Source organism: Phyllobates terribilis, unplaced genomic scaffold (assembly GCF_046119375.1).
Source record: "Phyllobates terribilis strain yellow unplaced genomic scaffold, ASM4611937v1 Scaffold_1__5_contigs__length_1240528914, whole genome shotgun sequence".
NCBI classification, from domain to species: Eukaryota; Metazoa; Chordata; class Amphibia; order Anura; family Dendrobatidae; genus Phyllobates; species Phyllobates terribilis.
In genome coordinates, this window is record NW_027362761.1 from 363,532,056 (window position 1) to 363,556,206 (window position 24,151).

Below are 24,151 nucleotides of genomic sequence, written 5' to 3' on the forward strand. Positions count from 1 at the left end.
TGTGAAAGAAACGCACAAAACACTTTTATTGGATGTTAAATCAACAGAATTTTATTACAAATCAGATTATTATTATTTCATTCAGTGTCTGAAATTTAGAATCAGCCAATTGCTATGAAAAAGACACTGAAAATGGCAAACCTCCAACTCACGAAGAATCATCCTTCAGCACTCAGGAGAGGAAAAACCCCTGGGAGGAAACCTCTAGGGAACCATGGCTGGAGGGCTGCCCTGCCCTTGGGCTTAGAAGGTTAATGCCAATACGTAACAGCAAATTGTACCAGAATTTGTACATTGTATCATATTTACAGTGAGACATAATATACATCCACTATAGATATGATAGCAGTGACTTCACACAGTCACACATTACATCAGCAGAAACAGATAGTGATGGAGATGGTCAAAGCAGGAGCCCTGTGCGAGCGGCGTATGGAGAAGCCTAATGCGACATCTCCAGGCCGTAGACATAAAGGTGAAGGCGGCTAGTACCGGATGTGAGGGAGATCTGGCTGCAACATCTGTCACCCCATTGATCGCTAGGGTTAGTTGGATCTGGCTGGCTAGGCGGTATGGCTGATCTGGCTGGCTAGGCGGTATCCCCTTCCTCCCTTATAGGTTGTGGAGTGATGAAGCTCCAGGTCTCCAGACACATCAAGTACGGCACCTCATACGGCTGAATGACCTGTAGTTCCGGAATCTTCTTTTACATCTATGCTGTATGTGTTTATGACATCAGCATAGTTGCCGTAGTTACCACAGGTGTTTATTACTGATGCTTCATTGGCTAGAAAGTCCTTCTGAGTGTTCCAAAGAATTAACCCTTGAATGACTGGCATTGTGCCTTTCTCCAGAATCCTGAAAGATAAACTTGTCACATTTTTTTTTTTATAACCGAGTTTTTATATAAAAAAAAAAAGGTCATATAATATTACATAGAAGGACATGAACATTCAATCAAATCAATGGAAGCAATCAAGATAAGATAATTTTAACAACTCTCATTTATATCAAATCAGGAAAGAAAGCAATCAAAAAGAGATGAAATCTAATATTGGCATCCATTCTTAAATTATTGCTTAACAAGAATAAAGACATGAAAATACAAAGAGACATAAGGATGGGGAGGGAGGGGACAGAATAATTATTATCGTTATTCCAGGCATCTGGCCAATGCCACCATTTATAATCATGGACATCAAGTGTCTCTCTGAGCCCAGTATATATCCTATAGATTCCATATCGATCTATGATGTTCCAGTGTGTTTAATATGGCTGTAAGATATTCCATACCTCTAATATCCAGTATTCTCAGTTGTAGTTCATTAAACTAAGGAATCTGGGACGACTTCCACTTACAAGCTATCAGACATCTAGCAGCTGTTGTCATATGTAGCAGGAGTTGAGTTTTTCTACCCAACCGAACAAAAGGAATGTTCAATAAATAAAATTTTGTATCTAAGGCTGTGTGCCCACTATGCGTTTTTCAAGCGTTTTTGCCGCGGAATTTCCGCAGCAAAAACGCTTAAAAACGCTTGGTAATACGTGCCCCATGGTCCCCAATGATAATCCGCATGTCCTGTGCACATGCTGCAGAAATTTCCGCTGCGGATTATCATTGCGGAAAAATACGCAGCATGTCCATTAATTTTGCGGACACGCAGCGTAATCGCCGCCATTGACTTGCATTGGACCGCGTGACATCCGCATCACTGCATCTGTACATGCGGATATCACACGGTTCAATGTGCGGATGGTACCCCGGTCTGGAGGAGAGGAGACTCTCATCCAGACCTGGGTACCATAGAACCTGTTAAAAAAAAAATTAAAATAAAAAAAATAATAATATATTATACTCACCTTCCGATGTCCTCCCGGAGTTTTCTCCCTTCCGTCTGGTCTGCTGAATGGGTCGCGGTGTTGTGAAGGACCTGCCATGACGTCATTGAGTCATGTGACCGGCTGCATGGATTTATATAGTGTGAACAAGTTGTCAAGCACTTTTCGAAGTGATGCTAAAATTGCTTGACAAACGCTTCTACCTGGCAGGAAAAAACGCATGTAAAAAACGCATGCGTTTTTCCTGCCAGGGAGAAGCGGAAAAAATATGCAGCATTTCTGCATCGTGGGCACATAGCCTTAAGGGATGTAAAGGTCAGTAACTCTAAAAATCAGAGATCTAAACATTATCCCCACAGACCCTTAAGAATCAGTCACGACCAGAACATGTGGGGTAACTCACCCACTGATGATCCACATCTCCAAAAAGGTCAGGAACCATTGGATTGAGGTTGTGCAAAAGGCAGGGAGTATGGTACCAAAAGATAAGCAATTTATATTGATTTTCCCTGTAAGTATAGCAGGTAGATGTCTTGGCCGCATTTCTCAATATCTGTTGCCAGATCTGAGGTGAAAGATTTTCTCCCAGGCAATTTTCCCACTTATCCATATATGGAAAATTCGGGTGGTCATCTGGGTTTGGATTAAGTAAAATCTGATAAATGTCCGATATCAAGCCTATCGTCGAATTACCCGCCCTAAACAATTTCTCATAGCGTGTGGGAAGAGAGACCTTAAATACCAAATAAAAAGAATGCATGAAGTGTCTAATTTGTAAATATCGATAGTGAGAGTTAGCAGGAAGATTGTGGATCCATGATATACTGTATGAGGCTGTAAGGTTCAGGACAGGAGACCTGCGGCCGGTTGGAGAATACCTGGCTGTACTCAGCCTGTGACACATAGATGAGCTGCTGCTCTCTCTTCCTCCGGATGTATGTGATACGTCTGAAGATGGGTCGAGTGAAGCCAGCACTGATTGGCTCCCGGGATTGCATGACGTAACACTGGTATGCGATCCGAGTGCTGATACCGCTGGAACAGCGCCGGGACCGGAGGAGAATATAAGTTTTATTATTTTAAAAGGGGAAAACATTCGAATTGAGAAGGGGTTGTCCGAATAGTGGAGAACCCCTTTAAAGTGGTTATCCAATACGTTTAAGCAAGTGGTAAAGCAAAATTTGACACGACCTTTCAGTGTTCCACGATTTGGGATGAGGACACGTATTGTATGTGGGCTGGTGAAGTTTGTGTGCCAGGGCTGCTTTTTAGTCAGAGTCTGGCCCTGAATCACCCCCATTATCTGAATGCAAGGAAGAGTGTGAACTTGTGCTAATTGTGCAGTAACACAACCGGCAAGGATTTATATTGTGTGACCAACTTATATGCTTTAAATGCTGCATCTATAGTAAAAAAAAAAAAAAAAAAGAATTAAAGTTAAAAATAAAAAAAAACCTGTATACTCACCTCTCCAGTCTCCTCCCGGCGGCGTCCTCTCTCCTCGGCGTCCCGCGGTGTACTACCATCACCTGACCGCTGACGTCAGTGGTCACGTGACCATCCACTGACTAAATGACGTCAAAGCAGGTCCTGCCAGTACACCGCGGGACGCCGAAGAGAGAGGATCGCAGCCGGGAGGAGACTGGAAAGGTGAGTATACAGGTTTTTTTTTTACTTTTTTTTTTTTTTTTTTCACCGCATGGTAGCCGGGATGAAGAGAAGTAGTAGTCTCCTCGCTAATTAGCGCATCATGTGCACAGTGACTCGCCCAGGGGGATATGGGGGACTCGGTACCCGGGCCTTGACCTTCTGTGGGATGTCACGGCAGTCGGCTCCCGGGCCCGTCCTCTGGGGTCACTCTTTAAAAGGGGGTTTTTGTTAACAGTTTGTCTCGTGACGCCACCTGTGGTTCTCGGTAATGAATACCGGCGCTGCTGCAGATCTCCGGGGGTGATGGGATGGCAGCTGGGATGTTTCTGCTCCCCACAGGCGGAGAGGGCCCCTGGGGCAGGGTTGATGGAAGGGATGCAGGTGAGAGGTGGCCCGGTCGGGTCAGGGGGAATGACGGACACGCACACAGGGGAATCGCTTCAGTACCTTTACTGGTGTAACGGCAGGTAGGGTCCAGTGTACTTAATAGGAAGGGTGCACTTCAGAACTCTCCCCAGTGAGCGGGTTGTAGGCCTCCTGGTCCGTGTCTTCCTCTCTCTAAGCTTCTGGCCAGCCTGGAACTTGGTCTAGCTTCTATGTTGTTTTGCTCTCTCACCTGACTACTTGGTAGTAGGACTTTTCTCTGGCAACCACTATCCCTGGACGCCGGGGCCTTCGTGGTTCCTAGTCCTGTAATTTATGGTAGCTTCAGGATGACCAGGGGTCTGGAAGCCTCCTGGTATGCCGGTTGTCCCTACTGGGTGTAGAGAACCCTGTAGGCGCGGACCCGGTGTCCGGCTTGTGTCTTGGGGTGAGCTTCGGACGCTCCTCTGCCCCCTTTTACTCCTCTCTCCTTGCCTTGGCCACACTTGGGGCCCTCAGTACAGCAGCAGACGTACTGCGTCTTCACTGCTCTCAGTGTCAGCACACTCTGACGGACTGACTAACTGACTCCACCCCCAGTTTATATATCCCTAACAGGACTCCCTCTGGTGGTCTGAGGTGGAAGGGTGGAGGTGTCTGTTTGTAGTGAGGGCCTCCTGTGGAGAAGTCCGTCCATGCACCCTATTGGGTTCTGTGGTACCTGTGGACGCAAGGTGCCACAACAGCACATCCGAATTCACAATGCTTTGCATGGCAAACGATTTTACAAGTGTTTTCGTGGCCGTAAAAACGCTACAAAAAGGCTATGTGTGGTACCCAGGATGAAGAGGAGACTACGTCGTCTCTTCATCCCGGCTAGCACGCGGTGAAAAAAAGAAATAAAAAAGTTAAAAATAAAAAAAACCTGTATACTCACCTCTCCGGTCTGCTCCCGGCGGCGTCCTCTCTCCTTGGCGTCCCGTGGTGTACTTGCAGGACATGCGGGGACGTAATTTAGTCAGCTGATGGTCACGCGACCGCTGACGTCAGCGGTCAGGTGATGGTCGCGTGACCATCAGCTGACTAAATGATGTCACCGCAGGTCCTGCCAGTACACCCCGGGATGCCGAGGAGAGAGGATCGCCGCTGGGAGGAGACTGGAGAGGTGAGTATACAGGTTTAATTTTTAACTTTTTAATTCTTTTTTTTTTTTTACTATAGATGCAGCAATTAAAGCATATAAGTTGGTCACACTATATAAATCCATGCCGGTTGCATAGATTTATATTGTGTGACCAACTTGTCAAGCACTTTTCCAAGTGATGCTCAAAATCGCTTGGAAAAGTGCTTGAAAAAAAATCATGCGAAAACGCATGTAATAACGCTTCTCTGGCAGAAAAAAACGCATGTAAATCTGCATGCGTTTTTTTCTGCCAGAGCTGCAAAAACGCTCTGCATCAAGTCTGCTACATGGGCACATAGCCTCACTCTTCAAGATGTTTGTTTGTTTTGCCCAGAGCTTTAGCATATGATGTGCCACGTTTCTGTAGTTTGGAAATGTACTGTCTAGTGGTATCAAGATCAGATTCTATAGAGTCCACTCTGTCTGCAAGGATCTTGACATCTTGGCAAATGGAGTTGATTTATGCTTTTCCCAAGAGATTGTGGTCTGAAGCAAAGCGTATATCCCCTAATTCAGCATCTGAGAGGGGGTCTTGGGGACCACCCACATTTTTATCCTGGGGAGAGACCAGGGCAGACTCTGATGGAATTGCACCCAACTCCATATCTGGGGAATCAGACCATGTAGTTTTATTTTTTGGCAGTCCCATTATGCCATTGCAATTTTGGAGGCATAATGTCCACGATACTATGGATCCTCTTAATAAAAAAAAGAGATGTAAAGAGGGTGAGAGAGTTTGCATTTTTCGTAGTGGTTAAGCTTGACCCTCTTCCTTTGTTTTGCCAGCGTGCTAAGTGAAATTGTCAGATTATTTTCTCTCTAAAGACGGTGGGATCTGGAATATCCTTACCATGTGAGCATCATGTGGCATTATTCCCCCCCACCCTATCCCATGCTACCATGTCAAGGAGAGTCAGGTTGTAGGCCTATTTTAGGGGTGGTTTGTAGAGAGATAGTCACTAGATGGCGGTCCTGCATATGGTAATATTCTTCTGTATAATGATTAATTGTTTTAACCTTCGTCCGGCTGAATAGGTACAATTGTAACTATTCTGTTTTAAAATTGCTATAAAACTTTTTTTTTTTCGAAAAGCCGTAGAGGGCTGAAATTTCGTGACATCTCTGCAGTTTTGGTCCAGAATATATTGGCCAAATTTCAATAAAATATCTCCACCCCCTTCCGAGATAAGGGGTCGAGATATTTTTGTAAAATTATGCAGCCTGACGAAGGTTAAACAGATGAAGTATTTATATAGTCAGCTTTGCCTAGTTTTATATACACTGCTCAAAAAAATAAAGGGAACACTCAAATAACACATCCTAGATCTGAATTAATGAAATATGCTCATTGAATTCTGTACAAAGTTGAATGTGCTGACGACAAAAATCACACAAAAATCAATGGAAATCAAATTTATTAACCAATGGAGGACTGGATTTGGAGTCACCCCCAAAATTAAAGTGGAAAAACACACTACAGGCTGATCCAACTTTGATGTAAGGTTCTTAAAACAAGTCAAAATGAGGCTCAGTATTGTGTGTGGCCTCCACGTGCCTGTATGACCTCCCTACAACGCCTGGGCATGCTCCTGATGAGGTTGCGGATGGTCTCCTGTGGGATCTCCTCCCAGACCTGGACTAAAGCATCCAACTCCTGGACAGTCTGTGGTGCAACGTGACGTTGGTGAATGGAGCGAGACATGATGTCCCAGATGCGCGCAATCGGATTCAGGTCTGGGGAACGGGCGGGCCAGTCCATAGCTTCAATGCCTTCATCTTGCAGGAACTGCTGACACACTCCAGCCACATGAGGTCTGGCATTGTCCTGCATTAGGAGGAACCCAGGGCCAACTGCACCAGCATATGGTCTTGCAAGGGGTCTGAGGATCTCATCTCGGTACCTAATGGCAGTCAGGATACCTCTGGCGAGCACATGGAGGGCGGTGCGGCCCTCCAAAGAAATGCCACCCCAAACCATTACTGACCCACTGCCAAACCGGTCATGCTGAAGGATGTTGCAGGCAGCAGATCGCTCTCCATGGCGTCTCCAGACTCTGTCACATGTGCTCAGTGTGAACCTGATTTCATCTGTGAAGAGCACAGGGCGCCAGTGGCGACTTTGCCAATCCTGGTGTTCTGTGGCAAATGCCAAGCATCCTGCACGGTGTTGGGCTGTGAGCACAACCCTAATCTGTGGACGTCGGGCCCTCATACCACCCTCATGGAGTCGGTTTCCAACCGTTTGTGCAGACACATGCACATTTGTGGCCAACTGGAGGTCATTTTGCAGGGCTCTGGCAGTGCTCCTCCTGTTCCTCCTTGCACAAAGGCGGAGGTAGCGGTCCTGCTGCTGGGTTGTTGCCCTTCTACGGCCCCCTCCACGTCTCCTGGTGTACTGGCCTGTCTCCTGGCCTCTGGACACTACGCTGACAGACACAGCAAACCTTCTTGCCACAGCTCGTATTGATGTACCATCCTGGATGAGCTGCACTACCTGAGCAACTTCTGTTGTAGAGTCCGTCTCATGCTACCACGAGTGTGAAAGCACAACCATCATTCAAAAGTGACCAAAACATCAGCCAGAAAGCATTGGTACTGAGATGTGGTCTGTGGTCCCCACCTGTAGAACCACTCCTTTATTGAGGGTGTCTTGATAATTGCCAATAATTTCCATCTCTTGTCTATTCCATTTGCACAACAGCATATGAACTTGATTGTCAATCAGTGTTGTTTCCTAAGTGGACAGTTTGATTTCACAGACGTTTGATTTACTTGGAGTTATATTCTGTTGTTTAAGTGTTCCCTTTATTTCTTTGAGCAGTGTGTGTAAAATTATATATATATATATATATATATATATTATATATATATAGTATATAGTAGTCTTATGCCTGAAGCTGCTGTATTTGCCACTTGTTAGTTTTGTAGGTGCATTAACAGTTATAGGCAAGGGCACAAGTCCTCTTGTTCAGTGTCTCCTGGTACAATGATTGGGGGAGGGGAGACGGACCAATGCCGCTACTGACCACCTTGCTAGTTGCAAAAATGGTGGATTTTGGCGTCAAAAGTGTCTATTGTACAGTGGTCACTAAGTTTTAACAGAAGGATTTCTTATATATCTAGTTTGCAAGAAATTTGCATGCATAAAAAAGAGAAGTGTTGAGCCGGAGGCTACTGTGAGAATTACTTAATGATTTAGTAGCTTATTATTATTATTATTTATTATTATAGCGCCATTTATTCCATGGCGCTTTACATGTGAAAAAGGGGGTATAATACAAGAACAATTTCAATAATCTTGAACACAATGTGACAGCGACTGGTACAGGCGGAGCGAGGACCCTGCCCGCGAGGGCTCACAATCTACGAGGGATGGGTGAGGATACAGTAGGTGAGGGTAGAGCTGGTCGTGCAGCGGTATGGTGGAGCGGTGGTTACTGCAGGTTGTAGGCTTGTCGGAAGAGGTGGGTCTTCAGGTTCCTTTTGAAGGTTTCCACGGTAGGCGAGAGTCTGATACGTTGGGGTAGAGAGTTCCAGAGTAGGGCGGAAGCACGGGAGAAATCTTGTATACGGTTGTGGGAGGAGGAGATAAGAGGGGAGTAGAGCAGGAGATCTTGTGAGGATCGGAGGTTGCGTGCAGGTATGTAACGGGAGACTAGGTCGGAGATATATGGAGGAGACAGGTTGTGAATGGCTTTGTATGTCATGGTTAGGGTTTTGAACTGGAGTCTCTGAGCAATGGGGAGCCAGTGAAGAGATTGACAGAGAGGAGAGGCCGGGGAATAGCGGGGGGACAGGTGGATTAGTCGAGCAGCAGAGTTTATGATAGATTGGAGGGGTGCGAGAGTGTTAGAGGGGAGGCCACAGAGCAGGAGGTTGCAGTAGTCAAGGCGGGAGATGAGGGCGTGCACTAGTGTTTTTGCAGATTCATGGTTTAGGAATGTGCGGATCCGGGAGATATTTTTAAGTTGGAGTCGGCAGGAAGTGGAAAGGGCTTGGATATGTGGTTTGAAGGAGAGTTCCGAGTCCAGGGTTACCCCGAGGCAGCGAGCTTGAGGGACTGGGGAGAGTGGGCAGCCATTGACTATGATGGATAGGTCAGTTGGGAGGGTTGAATGAGATGGCGGAAAGATGATGAATTCTGTTTTGTCCATGTTAAGTTTTAGAAATCTAGCAGAGAAGAAGGATGAAATAGCAGACAGACATTGTGGGATTTTGGTTAATACGGAGGTGATATCGGGTCCAGAGAGGTAGATCTGTGTGTCATCAGCATAGAGGTGATAATGAAAGCCATGAGACTATGAGCTGTCCCAGGCCTAAGGTGTAGATGGAGAAGAGCAGGGGTCCTAGAACTGAACCTTGGGGGACACCGACAGATAGGGGGCAAGATGAAGAGGTGGTGTGTGAGTGGGAGACACTGAATGTCCGGTCTGTTAGGTATGAGGAGATCCAGGATAGGGCCAAGTCTGTGATGCCGAGAGATGAGAGAGTCTGTAGTAAGAGGGAATGGTCCACTGTGTCAAAGGCAGATGACAGGTCTAGGAGGAGGAGGACAGAGTAGTGTCGCTTAGATTTGGCGGTTAGTAGGTCGTTTGTGACTTTAGTCAGTGCAGTTTCAGTAGAATGGTGCGGTCAGAAACCAGATTGTAGGCGGTCAAAGAGGGAGCAGGAGGAGAGGTGGGAGGACAGTTCAGAATGGACATGTTGTTCCAGTAGTTTTGAGGCATAGGGGAGAAGTGATATGGGGCGATAGCTAGACACAGAGGATGGGTCAAGGGAGGGCTTTTTGAGGATGGGTGTGATTGAGGCATGTTTGAAGCATGAGGGGAAGACACCAGTTGTTAGTGACAGGTTGAAGAGGTGGGCTAGGGCTGGGATGAAGATAGTGGTAAGGTTTGGGATGAGGTGGGACGGGATTGGGTCAAGTTTACAGGTGGTGAGGTGTGATTTGGAGAGTAAGGAGGAAAGTTGATCTTCAGAAATGGTGGAGAATGTAGTAGATGTGGTCTCTATAACATTCTGGCTCTGACAACTTAGAACGACATAGAGCAGGATGCATATGTGATACCAGTCTGTGGGCATTACTTCTGGGGATTAGTCTCATATAACAGAACCTGCTTTATTAGCTTTGGTTATTTAGTATATGCTGGTTTGTGTATGAATGTAATAAACCAGCTATCTTGAGACAAATCTTACCTTCTAAAAATTCCCAGGGCTATTATTATTGTCGCAATATACAGACTTGGGTCTCCTTAAAAGCACATCTATGATGAATTGTCGGCTTCTTAATCTGTACATTCACTTTTCTCTATCTTTTATTCACGATTGTGGTTTTTTAAATATAAAGATAGATATTTACCAGGGATATTAGGGACACCGACGTTGAGCGGGGGCGCCACGGAGCAAAAATTAGGGTGCCAACCTCCGCTGTCAGGAAGGGAGAGAATTTAGGGACAAAATAGGAACAGATAGAGCCCGTAATCCTTCCTGACTGATGTGTGACTTATCCTGTTCACTGGCATTTTGTCTTGTTTTTGTGTTTGTTGTTGTGGTGACTATTGAGTCCTTTTTAGCATATTCGAATAAAAGTTATATTTTAGGCGTCTAATCTCCTGTTGGTTGTCTAGTTTTGTAATTGGGCCCTGCTTATACATTCCTTGTTCAGGTGTTTAGTAAATATAATATTAATAACCAACAAATAATTCCAATCCACCCAGAATTCACTGGGCGATTTTCCCACTAGCCAGACCTCGAAGAGGAATGGCCCCCCAAAAAACAACACAGCTATTTCTCAATAATAGACTAAGTCTAGATTAAAGATGTCCAAACCAATATCTGATAGATTAACTAGATCCCTACGGTATAATCCTGGAGTAAAGCCTTCCAGGTCTATGTCTGAATGAAAAACAGTTTACCAAAAGCATAAATTTCTCCATGCTCCTGTTAACCCTCTTCCTGATTCTTTCCATAAAACGAAGGTTGTTAGACGACCAAATTAATGCGGCAAAAAATGCTAAAGAAAATGCTGTATTAAATAAGCACGCTTCAATTACATCCAAACATACCGAGTAAAGAGCTGCGCACAACTCCTTAAGCAAGGAAAAGGAAATAGGACGCCTATTGTCCGGAGTTAAATTATTCTTCTTAAAGCCCTTCAGAAATTGTTTAACTGGAAATAAACCCGACAAAGGAGTCTTTCCAGCTAATTTAAGAAAAAAATGACAACCCGCCATTGTTTTTTTAAATAAACCTGAACAAAGTTAAGGATATCTTTCACCCAGAACAGCTGAATAAATAACAAGCCTGAAGCCAATTGAAAAAAAGCCTAATACACACAGATCTTTTAACATCGGCTTCAGGTTTCTCATCTTTTTTGTCATATTTGATCAGCTGTTCTTTTGCTGAGGGCAGCAAGGAAAAAATATCAATGTAATCCCTATTCCAAGTCTTTTCTTTCAGAGAAGCACTTAAAATGAAAGCCTAAAGGGGAGAGCTCACATGTAAGCGCTTCTTTTAGATGTATTTCAGGTAAACCTGGCCTTATATTAAAATTTACACCCGTGTTAGAAATGTTCTGTGGAGTATTAGGGGGAACGGTACTAACTGACCTGCCTAATACCTCAATTAAAATGTTCCTAACGTCAGTGTGGGGAACAGACCGGGGGACATGGAAGTTCTCACCCATTCCTTTATCGGCTGGATCCTGGACGATGTCCTGATGGTTGCCAGCACTCGCCCTGTAATTGGGGCAAGTGCGGCATGTGGGGAGGTGCGCTGTCATCATCTTCCTCCTCATCCTCGGAGTCAGCTGCTGGGGACCTCCAGGACATAGCTGCAGCTCTGTCAGCCCGCAGCCTCGGTGATGCTGCCAGAGGGGGAATCTCCAGTGTTGAGTATCCCTTGGCCGCCGCAATGCTTTTCCAACTGCGGTGGCTAGATGTGTCCCCAGCAGGTCCCCGAGACGCCAGCACCTCAGAACCCCTCAGCTGCTGCGGTCCGGATGATACCGGCGTCTCCGCTCCTCTCAGCTGATTCAAGTCTCGAGCCGAGCTACGAGACTTCCTGGACTCCCGCGGTTTCTTCACACCGCTCACTTCCGGTGCGCGGCTGCTGTTCCGGGGCGACGACGGCGGTGAGTAGATCACTCGGGCTCTGCGGCTCCTCTTGGTACTCCGGCTTCTCCTGGGCTGCGGCGGTGATTCAGGGACAACGTGGAGAGAGGATGACGATCCTGGCATCGGAGCTGCCTGCTGCCCAGAAACTGGAGTAGGTTCTATAGCAGGTTTCATAGCCAGGCAACTCCTCAGCCAGTCCACGCCATTCTCCTGCTCCACTCTGCTGATCAGCTGCTGAAGCAGGGATTACATCTTCAATCGTCTTATCTTCTGACAGCTGGAATGCTGCACAGCTGGCAAACAGCTGTCTTATATCCAAAATCTTTCGTGCACTTTTTCCGATATCCTATCAGAATAGAGGAAAAATGACCGCCAAAAAAAAAAAAAAAAAAACAGATCAAACCAGAATAACCTGCTCGTGGCTCCCATAGCTGACAAATTCAAAAACAGTTAACCCTTAAATAACCTGAAGAAAAAGGATGAGGGGTAGAATACCACAATGAAAAGAAGGGTCCGTATTATCATGAGACCCCCCTTTTACTATGGCATATGGGGGGGGGGGGCTTACATGAGAAGTAAAGGCTTGAATACTCCAGTAATAGCACCAGGCCCAGACTGCTAATCTGTCCTTCTGGGCACTTTCCCGGTGGGCCGCCAGCCCATTTTTACGGGTGCCTGCCCTGGTGGCTCGGCATCACCGGGGGCGGAGCATGCGCACATGTGACTGGACCAAGGAACGCGCTGACGCTGCCATGTGTCAGTACGTTCTGAGAGCAAAGAGACCGCGCTCTGCTCTCCCGCAGCCCTAGTTGTTATGATCTGCAACAAAGTACTAAGGAAAGATAGGGGAAAGCTGTCCCTACAGTAAGACCAAGATGAATCCCTACGATGTAGCGGGCTGCCTGTTCCTAGCGAACAGACCCGCCTTAGTCCTCGGCTCGTCTGAACGAAGACCTATAGCATAAGGGGAGGGGTCCCTAAAAGAACTAAGGACTGGGACAAAAATGGGACACCTCCTAAACAGAGAAGTTGTTGCAGAACACAAAAAGACAAACAGACAAAAAGGTACTAGAGGTCCCAGAAGAACCAAACGAACTGACAGAGAAAAGGCACAGAAGCACCTGGCTAGAGAAACAGTCAAATACTGAAGTCCAGCACAGCCAGGAGGGCGGAGCTGGAATATAAAGGCAGGTGGTCATGTGACCGCAAAACACAAGATGGAAAAACAAACAGGAGGGTTCTAACACTAGTAAAGCTGCAGCCGAGGCCCCGCCGGCGCAGCAAAAGGACGAGGGGAGTCTTTGATTTAAAAAACAAACAAACAAAAAAAAAAAACAACAAGTACTATGTGGGGGCCATTCTATTAAAATGGCTCGTTCTAGGTGGGGGCCATTCTATGATATGGATCACACTATGTGGGTGCCATTCTATGATATGGATCACACTATGTGGGTGCCATTCTATGATATGGATCACACTATGCGAGGCCATCATATTATGTGCAGGACTGTCTGCGAGGCCATCATATTATGTGCAGGACTGTCTGCGAGGCCATCATATTATGTGCAGGACTGTCTGCGAGGCCATCATATTATGTGCAGGACTGTCTGCGAGGCCATCATATTATGTGCAGGACTGTCTGCGAGGCCAACATATTATGTGCAGGACTGTCTGCGAGGCCAACATATTATGTGCAGGACTGTCTGCGAGGCCAACATATTATGTGCAGGACTGTCTGCGAGGCCAACATATTATGTGCAGGACTGTCTGCGAGGCCATCATATTATGTGCAGGACTGTCTGCGAGGCCATCATATTATGTGCAGGACTGTCTGCGAGGCCATCATATTATGTGCAGGACTGTCTGCGAGGCCATCATATTATGTGCAGGACTGTCTGCGAGGCCATCATAGTATGTGCAGGACTGTCTGCGAGGCCATCATAGTATGTGCAGGACTGTCTGCGAGGCCATCATAGTATGTGCAGGACTGTCTGCGAGGCCATCATAGTATGTGCAGGACTGTCTGCGAGGCCATCATAGTATGTGCAGGACTGTCTGCGAGGCCATCATAGTATGTGCAGGACTATTAGGACTTTTGCTATGGGGCCCCATGATTTCTATGTACGCCCCTGGCCGCTGTCTAATCCGCTCCAGATCCGCAATCACCCTCAGTGTGTTGTAGTTCCTGCCCCAATCAGCAGCAGTCTGGGTTCCCGGGTGAGTTTGTGTTCTATCCCAGCCCAAAGACAAATTTAGTAAGTTTAAAGGGGTTGTCCACGGCTTTAACATTGATGATTTATCCTTAGGATAGGTCATCAATGTTTGATCTGTGTTGGTGCAACACCTGACACCCCCAATCAGCTGTTCTCTGTGCCGGCAGGAACCGCTCAGTTACAGAACTGGCTGTACAGAACTGTATAGTGGCCGCAGCCGGGTACTGCACATTCGTCACCTACTCAAATCAATAATATGCACTGACAGTCCCAGAATGGCGTATCGCCCAAATTTTAAAGACAAAAGTAATTTTTCACCTATTGAACTCCATTAGTGTTCTCACCCACAAACTGTACAGAAAAGGCTGCATAGAAAAGATACACTCCTATTTAAAAACAGCGATTTACATGTGGGCTGCTTTGGTTTGTGTGCCAGGGCTGATTTTCAGTCCCAGTCGGGCCCCGAATAGTCATATTGCACGACTCGTTAAAGGAGGATTGATTGTGAATTGTAGGATTGCTGCTTCCAACAGATGGCACTATAGAGTTCAAGTCCTTTTTCTCTCTGAAGAGGCAATTTGCATATTAAATTTCCCAGAGGAGCATTGTACGGTGAATAAGCCTCCTTACCTTGGCATGCCAAAGCCAGTATGTCACTCTCCACAAGGAGAAACATTAGCCCTTTGACCTGACAGTCATACAGAAATACTGTTGGCCGAAACCTAGGGATTCCCCAAACTTAGTTTTGGAAAAAAAAGTATTATTAGTTCAAAGAAAGAACAGGATAATTATATTGCTGGTTAATGTCAACTCTACTTTATTGTGACAATATTTGTGCTCAGAATGAAGAGAATCACGAGTCCTTTATAAACTTGGACACGTTCGATACACAAGTGCTGAATGTCCTACTGAAGTATACCGAATACATGAAGCCTAGAAACCCCACCAGTGGAATAGCGCATAGTATCCTGGAGCCCCCCCCCCATACACATTAGAATAAGGTCGGTCCAACCCACCGATATCGTACAGTCATGTACAGGAGCCCGGAACAACTCATTGTCAGGGAGAATATCGATCTGGCATGTCCGATTTCAGACTGTATTGTCTACCAGAGATGAGTTGCCGCTGCAAGACCTGTGGCGATGACTCTCAAAGAACACAGGAGTGTTGGCCGAATGAGCGCTCCTGTGTATGGGAAAGCCAGCCGACCGCCATCTAATGTGTATGGTGGGCTTAACTCTGGGATCCTTTTTTCAAACAAGTCACAGACAGAACAGACAAACTGAAGAACTTTCCCATTTGTGCGAGCAAAATGATAAAGACTGAAATGTTTTATGAAAAATGCTTCAGTCTTGCATCATTTAGAAATTTGAAGTTGACTAAGCAATTTTTTTTTTTCAAACCACGTGTCATCAACATTTTACGAGTTCTTCTGAGGAATTTTAATGGTCACCTGTGAAAAGATAGAGAGAAGTTGGACATTGTATGAATCCATTTAGAATTCGTTGTATACTTGTGATGCCAGCAGTCATAACACAAGCTTCATTTCAAAATTGTATCAGAAAAAGTAGTAGCCACACACCGGTACTTGCAGGACTTACGTTTTTCACTTCTGTGTAGGCCTCCAAGCCATACTCCCCAAGCTCTCTTCCTATGCCAGAAGCTTTATAACCTCCAAATGGAGCTTGAGCGCCAACAACACCATAGCAGTTAACCCTGAAAAATACAATAAAGAACAAACACAAAAAGTTTAATACAAGTGGGAACCAAATTGTTTCAAAGCAGTTTCTCACATGGACAGCAGAAAAACTAGGTGAAGCTGTGGATGACCAGAGAAATCAAGTGAAATCTGTGGCCCTTACTGTTTGAACAAATTTCATCTACATGGCAGGTGAATTTCACGATGGAATTTTTCTATGGTGCAAATGTTTAAATCTTCAGCATGTGAATTACTGTTGCAGATTGGTTGAGTTCAATGGGTAAATCAAAATTTAGGAACAAAAAAACAAAAATGGTCATTAAAGGGTTATTCCTACAATATCATGATGGCCTAAAATAAACTTGTCAAATGCAGTCAATTTCCAAAAGTCCTCACTACTCCAGAAATTGCCCCTTGAAAATTTGTATGAGGGAGGCTTTTTGCCTACTTGATTGCACATGGTTACGTCCTGTTTTTTTATGACTGGTCACACATGCTCAGTAGATACCCGCTATTCTTCTACAAGTCTTACACATGGCACACTTCTCGCCATCCTCACTGCACAGCGTGGACATGGGCACCGTGTGCTTAGGTGGAATAGCCGTTCTCTCCGGTGCTCACTTTGCTGAGTCTATCACACAGCCGAGCATCGCAGAAAAGCACCAGCCACTAAATCAGTAATGGATTTATTTACTCATTTACTTATGACCATATTTATTAAGATTACACTTCCTACCAAAAAAAAACAATATCAAATATAGCTGCAAATTTATCTATACTGTCTGAGGTCTAAGGGGTAACGTTTCTCCTTGTGGAGAGTGACATACTGGCTTTGGTAGGTCAAGGTAAGGAGGCTTATTCGCCGTGCAATGCTCCTTTGGGAAATTTAATATGCAAATTGCCTCTTCAGAGGCAAGGAGAAACGTTACCCCTTAGACCTCAGTCCAGAGCCTCTCACCTAGCCAAACCAGTTCTCATACTTTGCACTGACGAGGAGTAACAGCCTGAAACAGTGTCTGCAAATTGAGATTCTGATTTGGCTTTTATCCCAAGTCATATTGCGCGACTCGTTAAAGGGTTGATTGTGACTTGTAGAATTGCTGCTTCCAATAGGTGGTGCTATAGAGATCAAGTCCTCTTTTTCTCTGAAGAGGCAATTTGCATATCTCTATACGGTCAGAAAGAGAAACCGTACTCTCTGCCCACAGCAACCAACCAGAGCTCAGATTTACTTTTTTTAAATAGCACTCTTGAAATTAAAGCTGTGCTGCTATTGGTTGCTATGGACAAAAACTAGGAGAGCACAAGGGGAAAGTGGGGGTTATAAACCTACACGGGGTGGTAAGGAGAGAGGAAGAAAATATTTTATAATAATTTAGAGATAGTTATATCAAACTAATAAGCATTGCCATAATGCCCTCTCCTCATGTCAGTTCTGTTGCCAATATCGGATAATAGTGTACATTGGAGGACTAATGTTATTTTTGAGAGTGCTTCCTGCACTCTCAAGGAGTAAGAATATAGCCAATGCATACCTGAAGGCTTGTGTTAAGTTACTTGGTTACAATGCAGTTAAAAAAAATAAAAATTCAGGGAAAACCCCTTTAAAGTTTAGAAAAGTTTAAAACAAAAAAAGATAAAACACGTCACAGTGCAAATGTGATGACACAGCATCAGGTATACAGTGATAGCGGGGTATTGGGAATAGCTGATATAAAGGAAAGTCATGCAAGGTCAATACAGTGGGTCCGGTGCTCAAATCCCACCAAGGACAACATCTGCAAGGAGTTTGTATGTTCTCCCTGTGATTGCGTGGGTTTCCTCCGGGTTCTCCGGTTTTCTCCCACACTACAAAACATACTGATGATAGGGAATCTAGATTGTGAGCCTAAATGGGGACTGTGATGAAGTCTGTAAAGGGCACTATTTTATGTAAAAAAGTAACCACTATATTTTTACTCAGAAGAAATCAACAAAAAATGTCCACACCATGATGTGGACTGCCTGCAGTTTTCTCAATCTTTTTCTGCAGCTAATCCATATGAACCAACCCCAATTTTGAAGCCAAAATATTTTTCATTAATTTCACACTGAACGCAAAAGCAGCTTTCAAACAGCAAAGCCACACAGGTCTCCAACTCCGATCTCACAGGAGATTACCTCTGCATTTATTTTTTTTACCTCTACACTTAGTGTGCAAAGTGAAAGGTTATATATATATATATATATATATATATATATATTTTTAAACTATGCGTGCGAGGACCGTTCTACTTAAAACAGTGATCAGAACACTGGTTCTTCTGATTTCTGGGGTTCCACGGCTGTGGCCCTCACCAGACACTCATCACCTACCATTAATCCCAATAAGCCGTATGAGGAATTGTTTTTCTCAACTGTTCAGTATCATCATTTAATTTAGGAGCTAATGTACTAAAAACGTATCACCCCACAAAGTTTTGTTGCAAGAAAAAAAAAATGCAATTCTGCCAGTCTTTGGACTTTACAGAGTTCACTGTGCGTTAAAATTTACATTTGTCCCATCAGTAGGATTACACACCAAAAAAGTTATGGTATTATGAAAGCCACAGGGCAGACATGTTAATGATATGCAAATGATGGAAACAGTTTTCAAAACATTTTGCTATATTCAGTATCAAGTATGAGCAGCCAAGGCGTGCAAGTGCTATCAATGAGGTTATTAATTGTCATCTGAGGAAAGTTCTGCCATGCTGAATGCACTTGGGAATTAAAAAAAAAAAAAAAAAAACACACAACAACAACAAAACACCAAGATCCGCTGCTGGCAGCTCCCTTTGCAATTGCAGACTATTTGTATTGGGTATACACTGTGCAGAATTATTAGGCAAATGAGTATTTTGATCACATGATCCTTTTTATACATGTTGTCCTACTCCAAGCTGCATAGGCTTGAGCGCCAACTACCAATTAAGTAAATCTGGTGATGTGCATCTCTGTAATGAGGATTGGTGTTGACTAATGACATCAACACCCTATATAAAGTGTGCTTAATTATGAGGCAACTTCCTTTCCTTTGGCAAAATGGGTCAGAAGAGATATTTGACGGGCTCTGAAAAGTCCAAAATTGTGAGATGTCTTGCAGAGGGATGCAGCAGTCTTGAAATTTCCAAACTTTTGAAGAGTGATCACCGAACAATCAAGCGTTTCATGGCAAATAGCCAACAGGGTCGCAACAAGCGCGTTGGTCAAAAAAGGCACAAAATAACTGCCCATGAATTGAGGAAAATCAAGCGTGAAGCTGCCAAGATGCCATTCGCCACCAGTTTTGCCATATTTCAGAGCTGCAACGTTACTGGAGTATCAAAAAGCACAAGGTGTGCGCTACTCAGGGACATGGCCAAGGTAAGGAAGGCTGAAAAACGACCACCTTTGAACAAGAAACATAAGATAAAACGTCAAGAATGGGCCAAGAAATATCAAAGGTTTCATGGACTGATGAAATGAGTGACTCTTGATGGGCCAGAGGCTGGATCAGTAAAGGGAAGAGAGCTCCATTCCGACTCAGATGCCAGCAACGTGGAGGTGGGGTACTGGTATGGGCTGGTATCAAAGATGAACTTGTGGGACCTTTTCGGGTTGAGGATGGAGTGAAGCTCAACTCCCAGACCTACTGCCAGTTTCTGGAAGACAACTTCTTCAAGCAGTGGTACAGGAAGAAGTCGGTATCGTTCAAGAAAAACATGGATTTTCATACAGGACAATGCTCCATCACATGCATCCAACTACTCCACAGCGTGGCTGGCCAGTAAAGGTCTAAAAGAAGAAAAAATAATGACATGGCCCCCTTGTTCACCTGATCTGAACCCCATAGAGAACCTGTGGTCCATCATAAAATGTGAGATCTACAGGGAGGGAAAACAGTACACCTCTCGGAACAGTGTCTGGGAGGCTGTGGTGGCTGCTGCACGCAATGTTGATCGAAAACAGATCAAGCAACTGACAGAATCTATGGATGGAAGGCGGTTGAGTGTCATCATAAAGAAAGGTGGCTATATTGATCATTAATTTTTTTGGTTTTTGTTTTCGTATGTCAGAAATGTTTATTTCTAAATTTTGTGCACGGATATTGGTTTACCTGGTGAAAATAAACAAGCGAGATGGGATTATATTTGGTTTTTATTAAGTTGTCTAATAATTCTGCACAGTATTAGTTACCTGCACAGATATCCTCCTAAGATAGCCAAATCTAAAAAAAACCCACTCCAACTTCCAAAAATATTAAGCTTGGATATTTATGAGTCTTTTCGGTTGATTGAGAACATAGTTGTTGATCAATAATAAAAATAATCCTCTAAAATACAACTTGACTAATAATTCTGCACACAGTGTATCTAAGGGCTCATATTTCCAAAGCAATATAGTTGCTTTGTAATGAGGGCATAATGTTTGCCTATCATAATTCTTTTTTTTTATCGACCTAGGAGGTGATCTTTGAGTTGGACACTATGACCTTTTTGTCTGTAAAAGAATTATGATAGGCTAAAACTATGCCCTCATTCCCATGACACCACCAAAGACTGGTGTTGGATGCCTGTAATTTGGGCGAGACCATTCCTTTTTTTTATACAATACAGAAACAGTGTATATTGATTTTTAACTGTATTGCTTTGGAAATATGAATCCTTAGATGTACCCACTACAAACATATTTTGTTAACACTTTTGGTAATATTTATACCAAATAGTCTGTAGAGTACTGTCTGGTTTTCTAGCATGTGTCTTCTACATGTTTTTTTAAACCTTTTTTTTAAAAAAGGACTAAGAAATGTTAAAGTTTTATACTCCCAACTTTTGCTATAGCTTAATTGTAACATATTTGGGATTGAATCTTTTTCTATTTTCTTGAAAAATTAATAACGCCATTTCTCTCTGCATTAGGTCATCTTTAGAGCGGTACAGTGAAGAAACTGGACCACCTGTAGCTAGACTTCTGGTTCGTAACTCAATGTCATGCAAACACCTTCCGATGGTTTGTGTAAACACTGTTTTAGGACTTCGGCTTGGTATGTGATGTCCAGTTTCACCTACAGTACTGAATGGATCAATCATGGAATCTATGGTTTCACCATAGTCTCCCAGGAGCTACTATTCAACATGACAATGCCAGGTCGCATGTTGTCATGCTACTGTGAGCACTCTGCATAGCCTAAACAGGCTACCAAGGTCTGAAGAGTCTCCGGACTCGTCTCCCATCAAGCACATCTGGGATATCATTGGTCGGGAATAGTAAAAGGGGAGTTACCAGCAGCAGATCTTAAGGGGGTTTTCCAAGAACAAAAGTTCATTTTAAAAATGGTCTGTCTGACCGTGTACGGAACATACCACATCTCCTGGGCAGGGGGGGGGGGGGGGAAGCAAAAGACAATACAGACATTACAGCAGGGGATCGCAGAGGATTCATTTTGTGAGGTAAAACATTTCACTGCCTGTTTTTAAACAATATTTTACCTCACAAAACGAATAGTCTGTGATCCCCTGCCATAATGTCTGTATTGGATTTTGCTTCCTCCCCTGTCCAGGAGATGTGGTATGTTCTGTACACGGTCAGATACAGACAATTTTTAAAATTAACTTTTCTTTGTGGGAAAACTCCTTGAATGATTTGCGCGGCCAAGTGCATTCCACGTGGCAGACCATTCATCAGAAAACCATTAATACCCTTACTGATCACATGCCAAAAAGTGCAAGTGCATATAGCTCTGCAGGTGATTATCATACTCTATACGGATTTAATTGAAATGTTGTGAAAATGTTGTTTCCATTCTTTCATCATTTGCATATTAACATGTTTATCGATCCAGTGATTTCCATAACTTTTTCTTCTTTGTTTTGCAATTTCAGTGTTTTGATTACAAAATACTAAAGGCCCTGTGGCATAAAAACAAACCCAAATCACACCTCCATCATGCTTTATAGCTGGTATGAGGCATTTGTGCTGATATGCTGCGTTTGGTTTTCGCAACATGTGGTGCTGGTCATTATCCTTTTTGATCTTCTGTATCCAAAGAACATTGCTCCAGGAGTCTCTAGGTGTGGTTAGGTGCATTGTTGCAAACTTTAGTATTGTTGCCATTTTCTTTTTAGAAAGAGGCTCTCTCCTGTCAACCCTTCCATGCTTGTTAAGCGTTTTTCTAATTGTACGGTCATAAACTTGAATATTTAACATGATAATTGAGGCCTTTAGAGTCTGAGCTCTAGCTCATGGATTTTTTGCAATCTATCTGACCAGTGCACAGTCTGACCATGGGGAGAATTTGCTGGGACATGCACTATTGAGAAGATTATTGGACTCCATATTGCTTGATAATGAACTTAAAAGGGTATTCCTATCTCCAAGAAATATTATGAAATAATAATAATAATAATAATAATAATAATAATAATAAATAATATACCTCCAATTAGAAATATAGTATAGTTCTTCTGATTTGCTCTGTCACTTACCCCATGTGCAGGATATTGCAGTAGCTTAGGTATATTACGCCAGTGGAGTAATGGGTTACAGTAGGGGCCCTTCATGTAAAATACAAATATGGCTTTAAATATGAGTGCAGCAGTTAGAGCTGCACATCACCTGTGTAATGCACCAATTCCACAAAAATGAAGCGAACACTTTTTGTGTGGGGAAAAGTTAATATGGCCTCAATTGCCCCATGTTGCCACTTGCCAACACCAGTTGTCCTTTGAACTCCAGAGTGGTTGACAGCAGTTCTGTCCTGCTTTACTCTCGGACATAGCCATTTAGTAGAATTTAACAGATACAGTATCTTACTCAGTTAATCATTCACACATCAGATTTGCTAGATGGACTGAAAATCAGAAACCATAAGTAAAAGGGCATTAATTGAGGAAGAATGGGTGTGATTGGTTCCCCATTATATGGAGAAATAAGAAAAACCATTTTATAGGTTTGTATTTTGCAAAGTAGACTTACCAAACCGTTCCTGCCCGCAGTGCTTGAGAAACATAATTAGCTTTATCCATATCTTTAGTGAACACAGCGGCAGCCAAACCGTACATTGAGCCGTTTGCCCGCTCAATAACATCCTCAATGGACTTAAATTTTAAAATTTGCATCACTGGTCCAAAAATCTGAGAAAAACAAAAAGTTACATAGACATGTTTTACCAGCATCTGGGGAAAAATATATACATGAAAGGCCTGCCCATGTAGGTAATTTTATTTTACTTACATTTAGAAAGCAAGGCAATTTTTGATATACATGCCTAGCCGATACTCTGCACAGGGCTCTATCACAGCTCTATATATTTAGTGCCAAGGAGAGGACAGGGCCTTGTCTTGGTAAATCAAAGCAAGCGTCAGCTTACAGGCCAAGTGCTGATTCAGACATTGACACTAAACATATGGCTCCTGCAAATGGCTTTAAAAACTCATTGAATATACTGTAAATAACTAGATACAAACTACATAATCCAAAAGAATTCCTACTCCCATCGAGTTTTCAATATGATCTTTTGGTAAAGTTCAGAAACATTTGTATGAATGACTAAGGAAAATTTACAAGAAAAAAAAAAAAATGATAAGCTGCCAAATGGACACCTAGAATTACCACCCAGATACAGAAACTACTTTTACTGATCTAAATAAATAATCAGAAGAACTTTACCTCTTCTCTAGCAATGGCCATATTATCAGACACATCTCCAAAAACTGTGGGTTGAATAAAGTAGCCGCGGTCTGCAGCAGGGTTCCCACCACACAGCAACTTGGCACCTTCTTGTTTTCCAGATTTGATGTAGCCCAAGATCTTTTTGAATTGCTCCTCATCCACCTGAAATGTAAGTTTATTATTTCCACAGAAAATTAAAAAAACAGAAAACATTTTTTTTTTTAGTAGAGGGTAAAAAAAAAAAAAAATGTGATACTTGTGATATTATAGTCACACTTAGCAACGCTGCAACGATCCCGACAACGATACGACCTGTCAGGGATCGTTGCTGTGTCGCTATGTGGTCGCTGGTGAGCTGTCAAACAGGCAGGCTCACCAACGATCAGGGGAGCAGCGACATCGTGGAAAGAATCTTTCC

At 43.6% G+C, this 24,151-nt stretch overlaps 1 protein-coding gene across 2 annotated transcripts in view; it reads right to left on the reverse strand.

The window, feature by feature from the left end:
* Window positions 1–465: 465 nt before the first annotated feature.
* Window positions 466–24,151, reverse strand: part of LOC141262758 (aldehyde dehydrogenase, mitochondrial-like) — an 86,473-nt gene continuing 62,787 nt past the window's right edge. Inside the window, exons 10-13 of one of the 2 annotated variants that reach the window (XM_073676318.1) lie at window positions 23,731–23,895; window positions 23,038–23,195; window positions 15,965–16,079; window positions 466–858 (exon numbers count right to left, since the gene is read on the reverse strand). In XM_073676318.1, the coding sequence (XP_073532419.1) occupies window positions 781–858; window positions 15,965–16,079; window positions 23,038–23,195; window positions 23,731–23,895 (516 nt within the window). In that variant the 3' untranslated portion in view covers window positions 466–780. Of the gene's footprint in view, window positions 859–15,163; window positions 15,817–15,964; window positions 16,080–23,037; window positions 23,196–23,730; window positions 23,896–24,151 lie in introns of those variants that run through there. The other variant, XM_073676319.1, reaches the window with a different exon arrangement.